Source organism: Zygosaccharomyces rouxii (assembly GCF_000026365.1).
Source record: "Zygosaccharomyces rouxii strain CBS732 chromosome G complete sequence".
NCBI lineage: Eukaryota > Fungi > Ascomycota > Saccharomycetes > Saccharomycetales > Saccharomycetaceae > Zygosaccharomyces > Zygosaccharomyces rouxii.
The window spans coordinates 481,741-494,041 of record NC_012996.1 but is presented as its reverse complement, the minus strand read 5'-3'; the positions used below and the strand labels follow the sequence as shown (position 1 = coordinate 494,041).

Sequence of the window (12,301 nt, the reverse complement as noted above, 5' to 3'; positions counted from 1 at the left end):
GCTAATCACTATTTCGCACTTTCGGGACATATATAGGTATGGTTAAAGATTTTAACTTCGCTTGAAGAAACTACTTGATGAGCAACTTTACATCTACAAGAAGTAGACATAAAGAGAACCATCAAGATGGGATTCTATGTGCCACATGAAAACTTGGAAAGTTTGAAAGCCTACCAGTATGTTTGCGGTTTGTTTTTTTTTCTACTCTATAGCTTTATCCTTGGTCAATGAATAGTTCTTTGGACTAACTTAATATTTAAAGGTACCAGAGTGAAGACCGTTCAATTGTCTCTTACTATGTGTTGAAACCATTTTGGAGAAAATTTGCACTTGTATTCCCTATGTGGATGGCTCCTAATGTGGTTACATTGTCGGGATTTGGATTCATTATCATTAACGTTTTAACGGCCTTGTACTATGACCCTAGTTTGAATCAAGAATCTCCTCGTTGGACATACATCTCCTATGCTGTAGGCTTGTTTTTGTATCAATTGTTCGATGCTTGTGATGGTATGCATGCTCGTCGTACTGGCCAGTCTGGTCCATTAGGTGAGTTGTTTGACCATTGTATCGACTCTTTGAATACGACCCTTTCGTTGTTCCCCTTCTGCTCTGCCGTCGGTATTAGTTACAACTACATGATGGTCATCACACAACTGGCCTGCTTGTGCAACTTCTACTTGAGTACTTGGGAAGAATATCATACTCATAAACTGTTTTTGAGTGAATTCTCGGGTCCAGTGGAAGGTATTCTAATGATTTGCATCGGTTATATCTTAACCGGTATATATGGCCCACAAAAGATCTGGCACACTGAATTGACCACCTTCGATTTCAATGGATACCATTTTAAAGTGGAATCTTTGGACATAATGTTGGTCTTTTCCGGTATTGGTTTGATGTTCAATGTTTTATCCGCTAGGCAAAACGTTATAGACTACTATAATGAACAGCCAAAGGCTCAAGAAATTGTTGGAAAGAAGGTGAAAGGTCACAGTCCCCAGTGTGAGGCTATGAAGGGTTTGCTGCCATTCTTCTCATATTACATTTCTGTGTTTTCCCTAGTTATCATTGAACCTGACTTTATCAGCTTTCCCTTTGTTTTATCAACCGGATTTGCGATGGCTTTCGTTGTAGGACGTATTATTACCGCCCACTTGACCAAGCAACCTTTCCCCATGGTCAATGCACCAATGTTAGTCCCATCAGCTCAATTGGTCCTATATGTTCTGGTTGTCAATTTGTTAGGCTATGAAAAATCGACTGTCATCAATGCATTGCTATGGACTGGTTGTGGCTTGACATTGGGTATTCATGGAACCTTTATCAACGATATCATCTACGATTTTACTAGTTACTTAGATATCTATGCTTTGTCTATTAAGCACCATAAGGTTGCTTGAATAAATCGAAAAATTAAGGAAGAAAACCCTGTCTATCGATTAATCAATTCCAACTCTCCATTACGTTTTTACTTATGTACAAGGCTACATGCTTTTCTGTGTATATGGGATTTTTCCTCCTAAAATTAATAAAGGATTAGAAGAGCTGAGATAACAACTGAAATCTTACATGGAATGAAACGTTGGTGGGGGGGTTCATTAGGTTTTTGACTATAAAAGTTTTTGAAATACTCTTATCATTGCATTTAAGCAGTAGCTGGTGCAGATTGACCATTGTTGTCACCCTGTGCCAGTAGATCGTTTGCATCCTTTTGCAAGTCAAAACTCTTTTCCATTTCAATCAATTGTTGTTCACCGAGTATAGAAAGTGACAAAGGAACACCGAGTAATAGAGCTGATGTTGTTACTGTCCATGCCACGTTACCGCTCTTAGAGAAGAAAGATTTCACCAAAGAGGATGCAGTGTTGAATAAGCTGGAAATATTTTGTCTCTGCTTTGGAGGGATGATATCTTTAAGAGCCACTAGTCTGTCAGCAATAGTTTCATTCTCATCGTAATCATCTTCAAAATCACTACCGTATTCGTCGTCCGATAGATCACCGGCCTTGTCGTCGTTAGCAGCTGGTTGCTGCTCCTTAGGGGTCTTAAAGTTCTTACTTTCGTCAGTAATGTCAGTCAATTCAACCATTTTCGATTTAAATGTTCCGGTTCAGGGTTTTACACTGAATTTTGAACGAGTCTAAACAGTGGTTGGTCTTCATTGCTAAGGCCCTTCTTCTTTTCAAAGGTCTTCTAATCATGACGGATAAAACTTTTCTTCCTCGTACATTATGATTTGTCCGGGTCGCGAGACCTTGTGGCTATAATACTAAAGTAATAGTAATAATAACGATAATATTATATAATTATATAAGAATTGTATAAGAGTTATACGATAGTTCTCGGAGCATCGTAGTCTAAGGTAGTTTTACTGTCCATTTATTTTTTAATTTAATTCTACGGAAAATTCTATAAAGAATTATCGTACGACTAACCTTTATTAAATTCTATGAAGTTTAAAATACGAAACTTAGACTCGATTGAAGTTCATCATCTTACAATTGATTGCAGCATTTATTTGCAGCGGTTTAAAAGCCCAAGCGTATTCTCTATGATACAAAGGAAAAAACGAAAAAAAGAGAAATAAAAAAAAAAAGTTTATCCACTTCTCTTCTTGGTCTTCTTGCCTCTCTTGACGGCCCCCATTTCTTGTTTGTAGATGTTTTCGGCATTTTCTGTACTTCTTTTGGTACCAGTCTTGATACTTGCAGTACCCTTGGATTGAGCAGCCTTTTCTAAGCTCTTTTGGTTTTGGTTCCATTCTTCTTCATTCTCGGCAATTGCATACTTGTTCAAATCCAAAGAATTGATGAATTCCCTTTGTCTTTCTCTCATAGCTTGCACTGCTTCGGAACCTGCTTCTTCCAGATCTTCGTCCATTTGATCCAATGCCTCAGCTGCATCGTAACCTTTAATTTCTTCACCATTCATCTCTGCAATTTGCTCATCTTGTGCTGCATTCGGTAGAGATTTACCAATAGATTCGGCCTGTAGCTGTCTGAAATATACTGAAATCTTTCTCATAATCTTAGCAAACATGGCAATTGCTTGATTAGATGGAAGGTTCAGTTCTTTGCTTATATCATCGATGTTCTTGCGTTGGAGACCAATGGCTAAAAAGATGGCACTTTGTACACCGGAAAGGTTCACGGAACCTTCCATTCTACCGCCGAAGTACAGAATGGCTAAAGTGGGCAACATATCGACGATAACATGGTAATCTAGTAAATTGTTGGAGTAACTGTCTAATCTTTTCAAATCAAATGGAGAGAATAAATCGTCCAATTGTTCCTTATTCAGACGTTTAACAGGTTTTTCATCCGCAGATTCTTTCTCTGCTTTTTGGCTGGATTCAATCAAACTTAGTGCATGGACTGCCGTGAATTTCCTGAAATCATACGACAGGAGTGATAGGAACCTCTTGTGGAAATCTCTAGCAAATTCGGAGAGCCAACGATGTTCTCTACCTTCTAGCACACTTAACATGACACAACTGTGCTCACCTGTTAGATCGTTAGCGGTTTGACGCAAGTACACTGGAACAAATTGGTTTCTCTTCCAAAATTTCAATAATGAAGGAGTAAGACCATAAGAAACACCCAAGTAGTGCAAAAAGTGTGGTGGTTGTTCCGATAATTTCATCAGCAGGGGAGGTAGTTTCTTAGCGTCTCTCAATTTGACTTCGTCGGTCAACAGATTTGCATTCTGCAGTTCTTTGTCACTGACTCTTTTAATGGAAAAGTCCTTTGGTGTAGTGTCTTCAGATAGATCAGTAAATTTACCTTCGAAATAATCTCTCAAAAGTTCGATTGCCCTTGAACCGTAACCCATGGATGCATATTCTTGGTTGGTGGCAATTCTTACAACACGAGCACCACTCAAACCTGCAAACTCCTCGTCTTGAAATTGTTGTGAAACTAGCCATGGGATCAAGTCACCGCCTGCTCTGTGACCTCTAGCAAATGAACTTCTGACGTGTTCTTTTGAAATTTCACCTTCTAATGCGACTTGTACCACACATAATGGGTCTGGAATTCTACCACCTTCCTTGGGGTCAATTGGTGGTAATAGAACGAATAACTGGTGTGCTGGAGCATCACTCATCAATTGTAAATCATTAGGAGAATTTTTATAGTGAGATGCCACATAAAGAGCCATCATCTTCTCCAAGAAAGATTCCGAAACCGGATGATAAGAGAAAAGAGTATCCCTATTCACCACAAATAAGTTACATTGAGATGGATGAGGTGTACCCTTGGCGGCAAATCTCGCATTTTTCATCAGAGTAACGTCAAGACAAAGCAATTTGTTTAACCATTTTTCCACAGGATCACCACGAGTGTATCTGATTGGCTCATCTAGAAGAATCTCCCTTAGTTGACGGTTTCCCGTGCGAATACTGCCTGAGGCTTTGCTATCTCTTGAGGTTACGACTGTCTGTGAATTACCTGTATCATTCAAGTTTGCCTGTTGACGCAATTGCTGTATCAGCTTTAAAGATAAGGATCTACCAGTACCTTCATAACCGTTAATGGTGGAAGCCATGAAAACCAAATAAGGACCCAACAAGTTCTTGACGATCTGCAGGGGAATGGCGGCAGCTTCATCGATAACCACTAACTCCGCTTGACCTAGAACATGAGAATCTTGTGGAAGAATGTATTGAATTGTCTGCCTGTGATCTCTCCTAATGTCGACTCTTACGATGGCCCTGTTGAAATCTGGGTTAGTGGATTGAATAATGTCGTAATCAATATGTTCCTGGTATCCAAGAGCATCAAACCCTTTAAAAATGAATTCGAATAATGTCTTCAAATTTTCTGGAGATGGTGATGTGACAAAGATATTCGAATAACCATGAGATACAGCAGCTGCTATGGCAACACCGAGTGCAGCAGACTTACCTCTACCTCTACCTGCCGTCAATGCAGCTGTAGTATCAAGAGTTTTCTCAGATATAACATCTATGAATGACAAAATTGCATGGGCTTGGTTTACGGTTCGAGAAAGACCAACCAGTGACCCTGCTGGCTGTACATCTTGTAAAGACTCTTTTAATTCAGCTAATTCTATTTCACTTGGAGTTCTCTCATCATCATCTTTTGGTGGTAAAGGCTTCACATTTCTACCACCAGAGATCGGAAGGACGTTTAGTTCATCATCGACCACTAAACAGTTTTCATTTGATCCCAGAGATAGGATGAATCTTTCGTTAAAACGAGCCACCACATCAGTATGAGCCTCAGTACGGTATCTGGAGTGGACATCCATAGTCATAGTATAAAGTTGCTTCAAAGATGCCATCGATTTTAACAAAATCACTACTATACCACCACCTTCAACGGTTTCAACAGTTCTTGCCAGAAGATTAGGAGTTAACGCTTCAAAATCTTGTAAAACACACATACCGTAAGTGTTACCTAAGATTTTTTCTGTATCTTTGTAGTAGACATATCTAATATTTTGATTGGAAATAAAAGCTTCGAATGGATCTTGATCATTAGCTTCTCTAGTTCCTCTCTTAATTTCTTTTTTAATTTTATTTTCTCTCTTCTTTCTGTGTGATGTAAATCCAAGTAATTTGTTCTTATATGCCCAAAGAACGGATTTATTCATCTTTAAATCAGCGCTCATCATCAAATAATGTAAGTTGGGCAACTGGTTCCTTGCCCTATCACCGACAATAACGAAGAAGGACCGTTGTTTAGTCTGCACATCGTTTCTAATTAACGTAGGAATACGTGAGTCAATAGCTTTCTTCACCATGATCGCCCCAGTTTATTTAAGCTTCCCAATACTTTAGCGCTGTGAAACTTCTGTAAAGCTTATTCCATCGCTTCTAAGCTCATCTCATCTCATCTCATCTCACCTTGGAACTGAAAAATTTTCGAAAACAGGGTAACACATTCCGAAAAATCTGTCCGGTCTAACAGGTTTCATGTCGGACTGCACTCAGCCGCACGCTTTCGGAGATTGTCCGATAGCATCACTGCATAACCGGGGATTTTGTGTAAATAGCCGCCGTGTTGATTTTTGGGCGGCTAAGGTGCAAATTGGCGGCTAATTCGCTCATATTGTGGGGTAAACAATAGTAAAGACGTAAGAGTTTGAATCAAACAGAGAAAAAGTGAAAAATTGTCCTTTTGGCCCTAAAGTCAATAAAAATAAACTAAAGTTAAGGAAACTAATGAAGGAGAAGTGGCTAATTGACTAACCGACACAAAAACTATATTTAAGTAGCTAATACTTCATCTTCTGGTACTTTGTAATCCCGATTTCAATTCCACGCTCATTTCTTTTGTAATTCCATTTTTTGTGAACTTTTATTCAAGACCATATAAGCACAAAGCTGCTTATTTGTGTCAGTTCTAGTTTAACGTCTTCCTCGTTCATTTTGGAAGTTCAAATCTCAGTAGCAGTTTTGTTCATAGTGGCAAGAGTTTATTTTCCGTCTTGGTTTGATGGTAGTAGTGTGATCGTATTCTTCTTAATCTACACCGTTTTCTAAACCACAAAGTTCTTTTGAGAGAGGAAACAAAAATACGCTATTATCGAAACTGATCATAAATTAATTTTTTATCGATATCATTTTTATTGGTTACAAGGAATCCTCAGGAAGTGATGAGTAGCAACTATGGATTGGTGGAAGAACAGTTTCGAAATATTTCGCAGCATGATGATATTTTTGGTGAAGAAGAATTAGGTGAAGATGGAGAACCAGTAATTCAAACACATGTAAACGAAGATGGAACCACGTCAAGCTATTTTGATAAAAGAAAATTGAAAATTGCGCCCCGATCAACTCTTCAATTTAAAGTGGGTCCTACCTTTGAATTTGTTGGTAATTACTATAAGGTTACTGAGAGGTACACGGGGAGAGTATTAGATCTTTCCATTATACCTAGAATTGATCGAGGATTTGACTTTATCGATGGAGAATGGGTTGGATACAAAAGGAACTATTTCACATTGGTATCCTCTTTTGAAGCCTTAGGCTGGGATTTAGACGAATTTTTAAACAGTTGTTTTGAGTTACACGGAGATACAGGTCAACGTTGCCACATTAAATATTTTGCCATTAATATTAAGGCAAAAAGTGATGACGATCATACAGAGATTAGCCTAGTACAACATACTGCGAAAAGAGATAAAGGTCCCCAGTTCCCACCAGCAATGGCACCTTTAATCCCATCTGCATTACCAAATCATCAAATCATTAGGGAAGCATCTAATGTAAGAAATACGACGAAGATGAAAAAATACGATGCAACTTTCTATTTTCACAGGGATGACCCAGTTAATTCCACTGCGTATAGTGAAAAAAGCGTAATTAATTCTTATCCAGGCGATTGTATTCAAAGAGTTGCTCGTTATGAAAGGGTTCAATTTGCATCTTCAATCAACCTTAAGAAACCCGCTCAACAAAATAGGCATTTCAGATTACATGTAGTGTTGGGTGCTATCATACCAAAAGGCTTTAATCATTATCATCATGGTTCAGACGGAATTCATGGCGATATTGTAGAAACCGGCATCGATGCACAGAGAGATTTATTTATTCCTTTGCAAGAGGTGAGAACACCCCCACTAATCATTAGAGGAAGATCCCCTTCGAATTACACTTCTTCACAAAGAATATCTGTAAGAACCTCATCTTACAATTGTTCCTACAAACCAGAGCCCAGTGTCAGTATAGGTCCACCTAACCCGATGTTAGCATCCCAAAATTCGGCCCCTTCACAAACACCAATGACTATTTCACCAAATAAGCCAAGGCCAGGAAGGCCATCCAAGAGAAAATCACGAGTACTCTATGTACCTCCACCGTTAGGATCACCACCACAACCATTACCACAACTATTGGAACCCCCACTGGCAGAACTTCTTCATGAAGAACCACCATCTGCTGCAGTTCTCAGTATCGCTAAAAAAGTTGAAACTTTGGAAAACATTGAGAATTTTTTCCATACTCAAGGTCCACTTGCTTTGAAAACTCTTGATCACCAAAATTTTAACCCCGACATGGAAGATAAAACCTATAAACCAACATTGCTCTCTAGGCAAAATTCTGTCGATCCCAGAGATATTGAACTAAAATGCGATAAAGAATTCCAAGAGAATTTGCGAACCGTGGGACCTCTTCAGATATTAGCCACATTAAAATCACAAAATTCTAATACTGGTAAACCAGACGATAACAATAAAAATAATTATGCTGATGCAGGCGTCAGCAGAAAAAAAAGAAAACTAAATGGAACATCTACCACTACTGCATTAGAATTATCTCTAGAGGATACGAAGGAATTATTTGATGACGATGCCCTAAAGACAAATGTAAATTATGCACAATCGGATTCTCCTGTTAGTCCACTTTCTTCACGAAATATAGAACCCAATCCAATGGAAGAATTATCATTTGGTGAAGGATTAAATTCAATTTCATTTTCACTTTTAGCGGACTCATCTTCCAATTATTGTCACGTACCTAATACTACGTTATCCGAAATGGAAAATGTACCCCGGATCTTTGACAGTAGAGTAATCGGTGCACAAGATACGTCTAATAGAAATGATCACAACGATTATAATAAAGATTCCAGTCGAGAACAAACAACTGCGGGTATGTTAGTATCAAAAGAGGCCCGTGATGCAATGAATGGATTACCTTCACAAATGGCAGATATGGGTGAACTCTATGAAGAGCTCAGTTTCTACAGGCATTGAAATAACCCTTTAGTATATGGTCATCAACATCAGAACTGGTGGTGGCATTGGCATTGGTTGGAATCGGTAGCATCTTAACAGCATTATTACCATTGCACGAGGAAGTCTTTGTTGGCAAATATAGAAATGTAATATTTTATTTTATTGTAGTTTTTCATCGTTTTCTAATCATTCATTATCGTTACTTCGCCAACTTAGGGGTAGAGTTCATCGGGATACAGTTATAGTCAATGGATACAAATCAGATTGCTATTAATCCTCACTCATCTTAAACGGTAGGAGAAGGGAGCTTAATTAGGGTTGATCTTACAAATGTGTAAGTCATCTGTACATCAGTCTGATTAAGGATACAAATGGGACACAACCCCTTGGGACACTGGAGTCACTGGAAGGGATGAGGGGCGCACACACATAATTTAGAATACCTTTTCTTTTCCATTCTTCACACCTACAAATAACTTTTAATGGAAACCTCCGAAAAGCATAGAGGAATGTTGTAAGGATTAAGATGTAGTTTAACCTATTAGTTTAAACAGTGTTCTGTCGCGGAAATAGAGTTTTCAACAGTTTTTCCCGTTGTGTTAGTTGTGCTAAACCCAAAATCAGAAAAAAAAGAAAAATAATGCGAATTCTGTGGATCGAACACAGGGCCTCCAGATAACTTAACCGAAGTTTTTCTTCAGTCTGGCGCTCTCCCATCTGAGCTAAATCCGCATATCAACTGTTGAAGATGTATAATTTATTTTTGATTTAAGTACAGAGGATTACATCAGCTCATACTATTGTTTACAGATAGAATAATAGGAAGCACAATAGTACCATGGTCCCTCAACCAGGTACTAACTCCTATGATCTAGAGCACTCTAAATTATTTATTGAATGTATTTGCGTCCTGGTTCACGACTTATGCTTTACTGTGCATTATGCACATGCGCAGCGGTAACTTAACAAACTCAACCAAGGCGGATCACTTGGAATGAGCTACATGAACGTTGTTGCACAAAAGTCAGAGGTACTTGTAAGCACTGCCAGATGCTGAGTGGGACCCAAGAGGATCAATTCAGCTATACTAACTGTAGGATGTCCCAAACAATACGCTTGCTTATTCTATGAGTGGAAGGAAAGGAAGGACGTGTTATCACGTGACGCAGTTTCTGTACTACCGCTTATATATGCTGTCGATCTTCATAGATTACACATTCGTAGTCAAGAGCTCTAGACCAATGAAATAGCTCCTGTATAGTTTCGACAATAAACAACATATTTTGTTATTTACTGCATACGCGTTTACCAGCGGTATCCACTATACCATAGGTTCTGAACAATCCGAACAATCTCCGAGCGAGTCTTGAATTACATGTAGTCATATGTAATGGTTACGAAATAGTCGAAATCTAAATGGTCGTCCTGGAAACCTTCCCTCTTTTCTCTATTTCGAAGAAACGCACGAAGACGTAAAGAGAAATTTTCCCACGCTTAAAACGGTAACACCTTCGCATTTTATAAATTAACCATAGCTTAAACTGCAATCGCCGATGTACGTAGTTTCCGCATTGGGTATCTTCCTGCATATCACATACATATTTAGGCTATTTGTCCTGCAAAATTCTCTATGACTTGCTTTGCATGAAAAGCTAAAGTAATTTTGAAAGAAATTCAGTAGGACAAAAGGATACAATGGGTAGCTGTTGTCCGGGATACAGATGGGTTCGCGGTTCCGGGCAAAGATAGTATTGAGCCATAGTACAGAATGGTGGTAAGTAATACCAACAAACAGTAAGTAGCCAAGACTCGATAGCATAATCTTCCTGCGTAAGAAGAAAAGAAGCAGTAAACAACCTTTGAAGCGATGTTTGGTGAAAGAACAATAGGCCCTTATTTGTTGAATTTGCTGATTGGCCAGTATTGGATTGATCATTGCCATCGTAAAACAGCAAATTTCAATTACTTTTGATTTCTTTGAAGATTCCGAATCTCAAGTATAAAAGAAGTCCAAATCTACTCTCAATGTTTCAACCGCTCTTCTCCTTTCTCCTACATCTACATCCACAAGATCTACAGCTCCCTAACTCAACTACAAGTTGAAAAGAAACTTTTACATTCGCTCACTTCTTTATTGACTAACTCGATATGCGTTTCTCTACTGCTTTGACTTCTGCCTTAGCTTTGTTACCATTCGGTGCTACTGCCTTGCAAAACAAAAATGGACCGTTCGTTTTGGAATTGGAAAAGGATTCGATTTCAGATCTAAAGAATAATTTCTTGACTCAAGTTGATGCTGATGTCTTCAACGGTTTGGCAAGACCCCTAAAGGGTGTCTTCGACGGGGTTGGTGATATCCTTGTCAGCGTTATTGGCTTGCTTGGTGAAGTTGTTGGTACCGTTTTCTATTTGTCTGGAGATGGTGTATTGTTCACGCAAGGTTCGGATCCATCTAATGGTGTTCCAGGTTTCTCTTTAAACGACCAAGATCAATTGTTGTACGAAGGTAGACAGCTATTGGGAGGTTTTGAAGGTCTAAACTTCAAATTGAGTAAGGACTCTGATGCCGCCAAGAGAGATTTGATTGACGACATTAACCTTAACCTCTTCCTTCCGGTCTCTATTAACGCTTTTGATACCAACCCATCTGCTCCATCCCTTTTGTAAACAGTGGTACAATATTAAAAGATATTTAATCTGAATACATAGCGAGTCTAATTGACATTTCCTTGGTTACAATCGATCGACTGTTCTCTTTTTAGTGTCGATCGCGCTGACTCGTCTTCGGGATTTGCTGGACAAAAAGAAAAAAAAGGTATGCGGCAGTAGCAGACATTCCCTCGCACCGTCGATCACCTCTGTGGAGTATAAAAAGGTATCAAGTGGGGCGAGCCGGGACTCGAACCCGGGACCTCCCGCACCCTAAGCGGAAATCATACCTCTAGACCACGCGCCCTCTTCCAAAAAGATCATTAGAAAGATTAGCTGTGCTCCTCTTTGGCCAAGGTATATCATGCACAGGGAGGAACTGAGTGTTTAGTGAACTACATAATAGCAGTTAATATCAGTAGGTTTCGTACTTGTATCCTTTTAGCTCCGTCTTAGTCTATGCTTTCTTCAAGTTTTCATGAGTTGGGTATAATATTTATCTATTATTTATCTAATTATCGTTTAGTCCCCAATGGGAGTAATTCGCTCTGCTCTCTCAGCACGAAAAAGACAAGTTTACAAACAAACAAAAATTTTAAGGGATTGATTGACGAATTCTATTTTCGTAAACATTACAAGTCACATTTTAACAACAACGCATATATATAAAGAAAGATGAAAATCACATTTGTCTCTTCATTAAAACTAAGATTGAGCATACAATATCTATAGTTCATCTAGTGATTCAAAGCTTAGCAAGTTAATGTGTTCCATGTCGAATCCTTCCGAATAATGAATACATGAACAACGGTATTACATTCCTCAGATCACATGATCAGATCAGACAAGATTTAAACCGGTACACGTGTATAGTTAGCGAGATCTTGGACCGCAGATCTTTAGCGCTATTCTCTTACCGGCGGTCAGATCTCGCTTCCATGAA

The 12,301-nt window shown here is 38.8% G+C and overlaps 5 protein-coding genes and 2 non-coding genes across 7 annotated transcripts; 3 read left to right on the top strand and 4 right to left on the bottom strand.

Moving 5' to 3' along the window:
• Positions 1 to 126: 126 nt before the first annotated feature.
• On the top strand, positions 127 to 1,403 carry CPT1 (diacylglycerol cholinephosphotransferase; the record flags this gene model as incomplete). Its single annotated transcript, XM_002498220.1, has 2 exons — positions 127 to 176; positions 428 to 1,403. 2 exons carry the CDS (start codon positions 127 to 129, stop codon positions 1,401 to 1,403), a joined length of 1,026 nt encoding a protein of 341 aa, XP_002498265.1.
• A 245-nt stretch (positions 1,404 to 1,648) lies between these two features.
• TOM22 (Tom22p) lies at positions 1,649 to 2,092 on the bottom strand (the record flags this gene model as incomplete). The annotated part of the gene is made up of 1 exon (XM_002498219.1): positions 1,649 to 2,092. The coding sequence occupies one exon, from the start codon at positions 2,090 to 2,092 to the stop codon at positions 1,649 to 1,651; it is 444 nt and encodes a 147-aa protein (XP_002498264.1).
• Positions 2,093 to 2,601: 509 nt separating this feature from the next.
• Positions 2,602 to 5,769, bottom strand: KRE33 (ribosome biosynthesis protein KRE33; the record flags this gene model as incomplete). Its single annotated transcript, XM_002498218.1, has 1 exon — positions 2,602 to 5,769. One exon carries the CDS (start codon positions 5,767 to 5,769, stop codon positions 2,602 to 2,604), a length of 3,168 nt encoding a protein of 1,055 aa, XP_002498263.1.
• Positions 5,770 to 6,624: 855 nt separating this feature from the next.
• Positions 6,625 to 8,727, top strand: NDT80 (transcription factor NDT80; the record flags this gene model as incomplete). Its single annotated transcript, XM_002498217.1, has 1 exon — positions 6,625 to 8,727. The coding sequence occupies one exon, from the start codon at positions 6,625 to 6,627 to the stop codon at positions 8,725 to 8,727; it is 2,103 nt and encodes a 700-aa protein (XP_002498262.1).
• Positions 8,728 to 9,350: 623 nt separating this feature from the next.
• On the bottom strand, positions 9,351 to 9,441 carry ZYRO0G06138r. The gene is given in 2 exon segments: positions 9,351 to 9,386; positions 9,405 to 9,441. It is a non-coding gene; the product is annotated as a tRNA-Phe (tRNA).
• A 1,416-nt stretch (positions 9,442 to 10,857) lies between these two features.
• ZYRO0G06116g (uncharacterized protein) lies at positions 10,858 to 11,376 on the top strand (the record flags this gene model as incomplete). Its single annotated transcript, XM_002498216.1, has 1 exon — positions 10,858 to 11,376. One exon carries the CDS (start codon positions 10,858 to 10,860, stop codon positions 11,374 to 11,376), a length of 519 nt encoding a protein of 172 aa, XP_002498261.1.
• A 217-nt stretch (positions 11,377 to 11,593) lies between these two features.
• ZYRO0G06094r lies at positions 11,594 to 11,665 on the bottom strand. Its single transcript has one exon. It is a non-coding gene; the product is annotated as a tRNA-Pro (tRNA).
• Between the last annotated feature and the right edge of the window lie 636 nt (positions 11,666 to 12,301).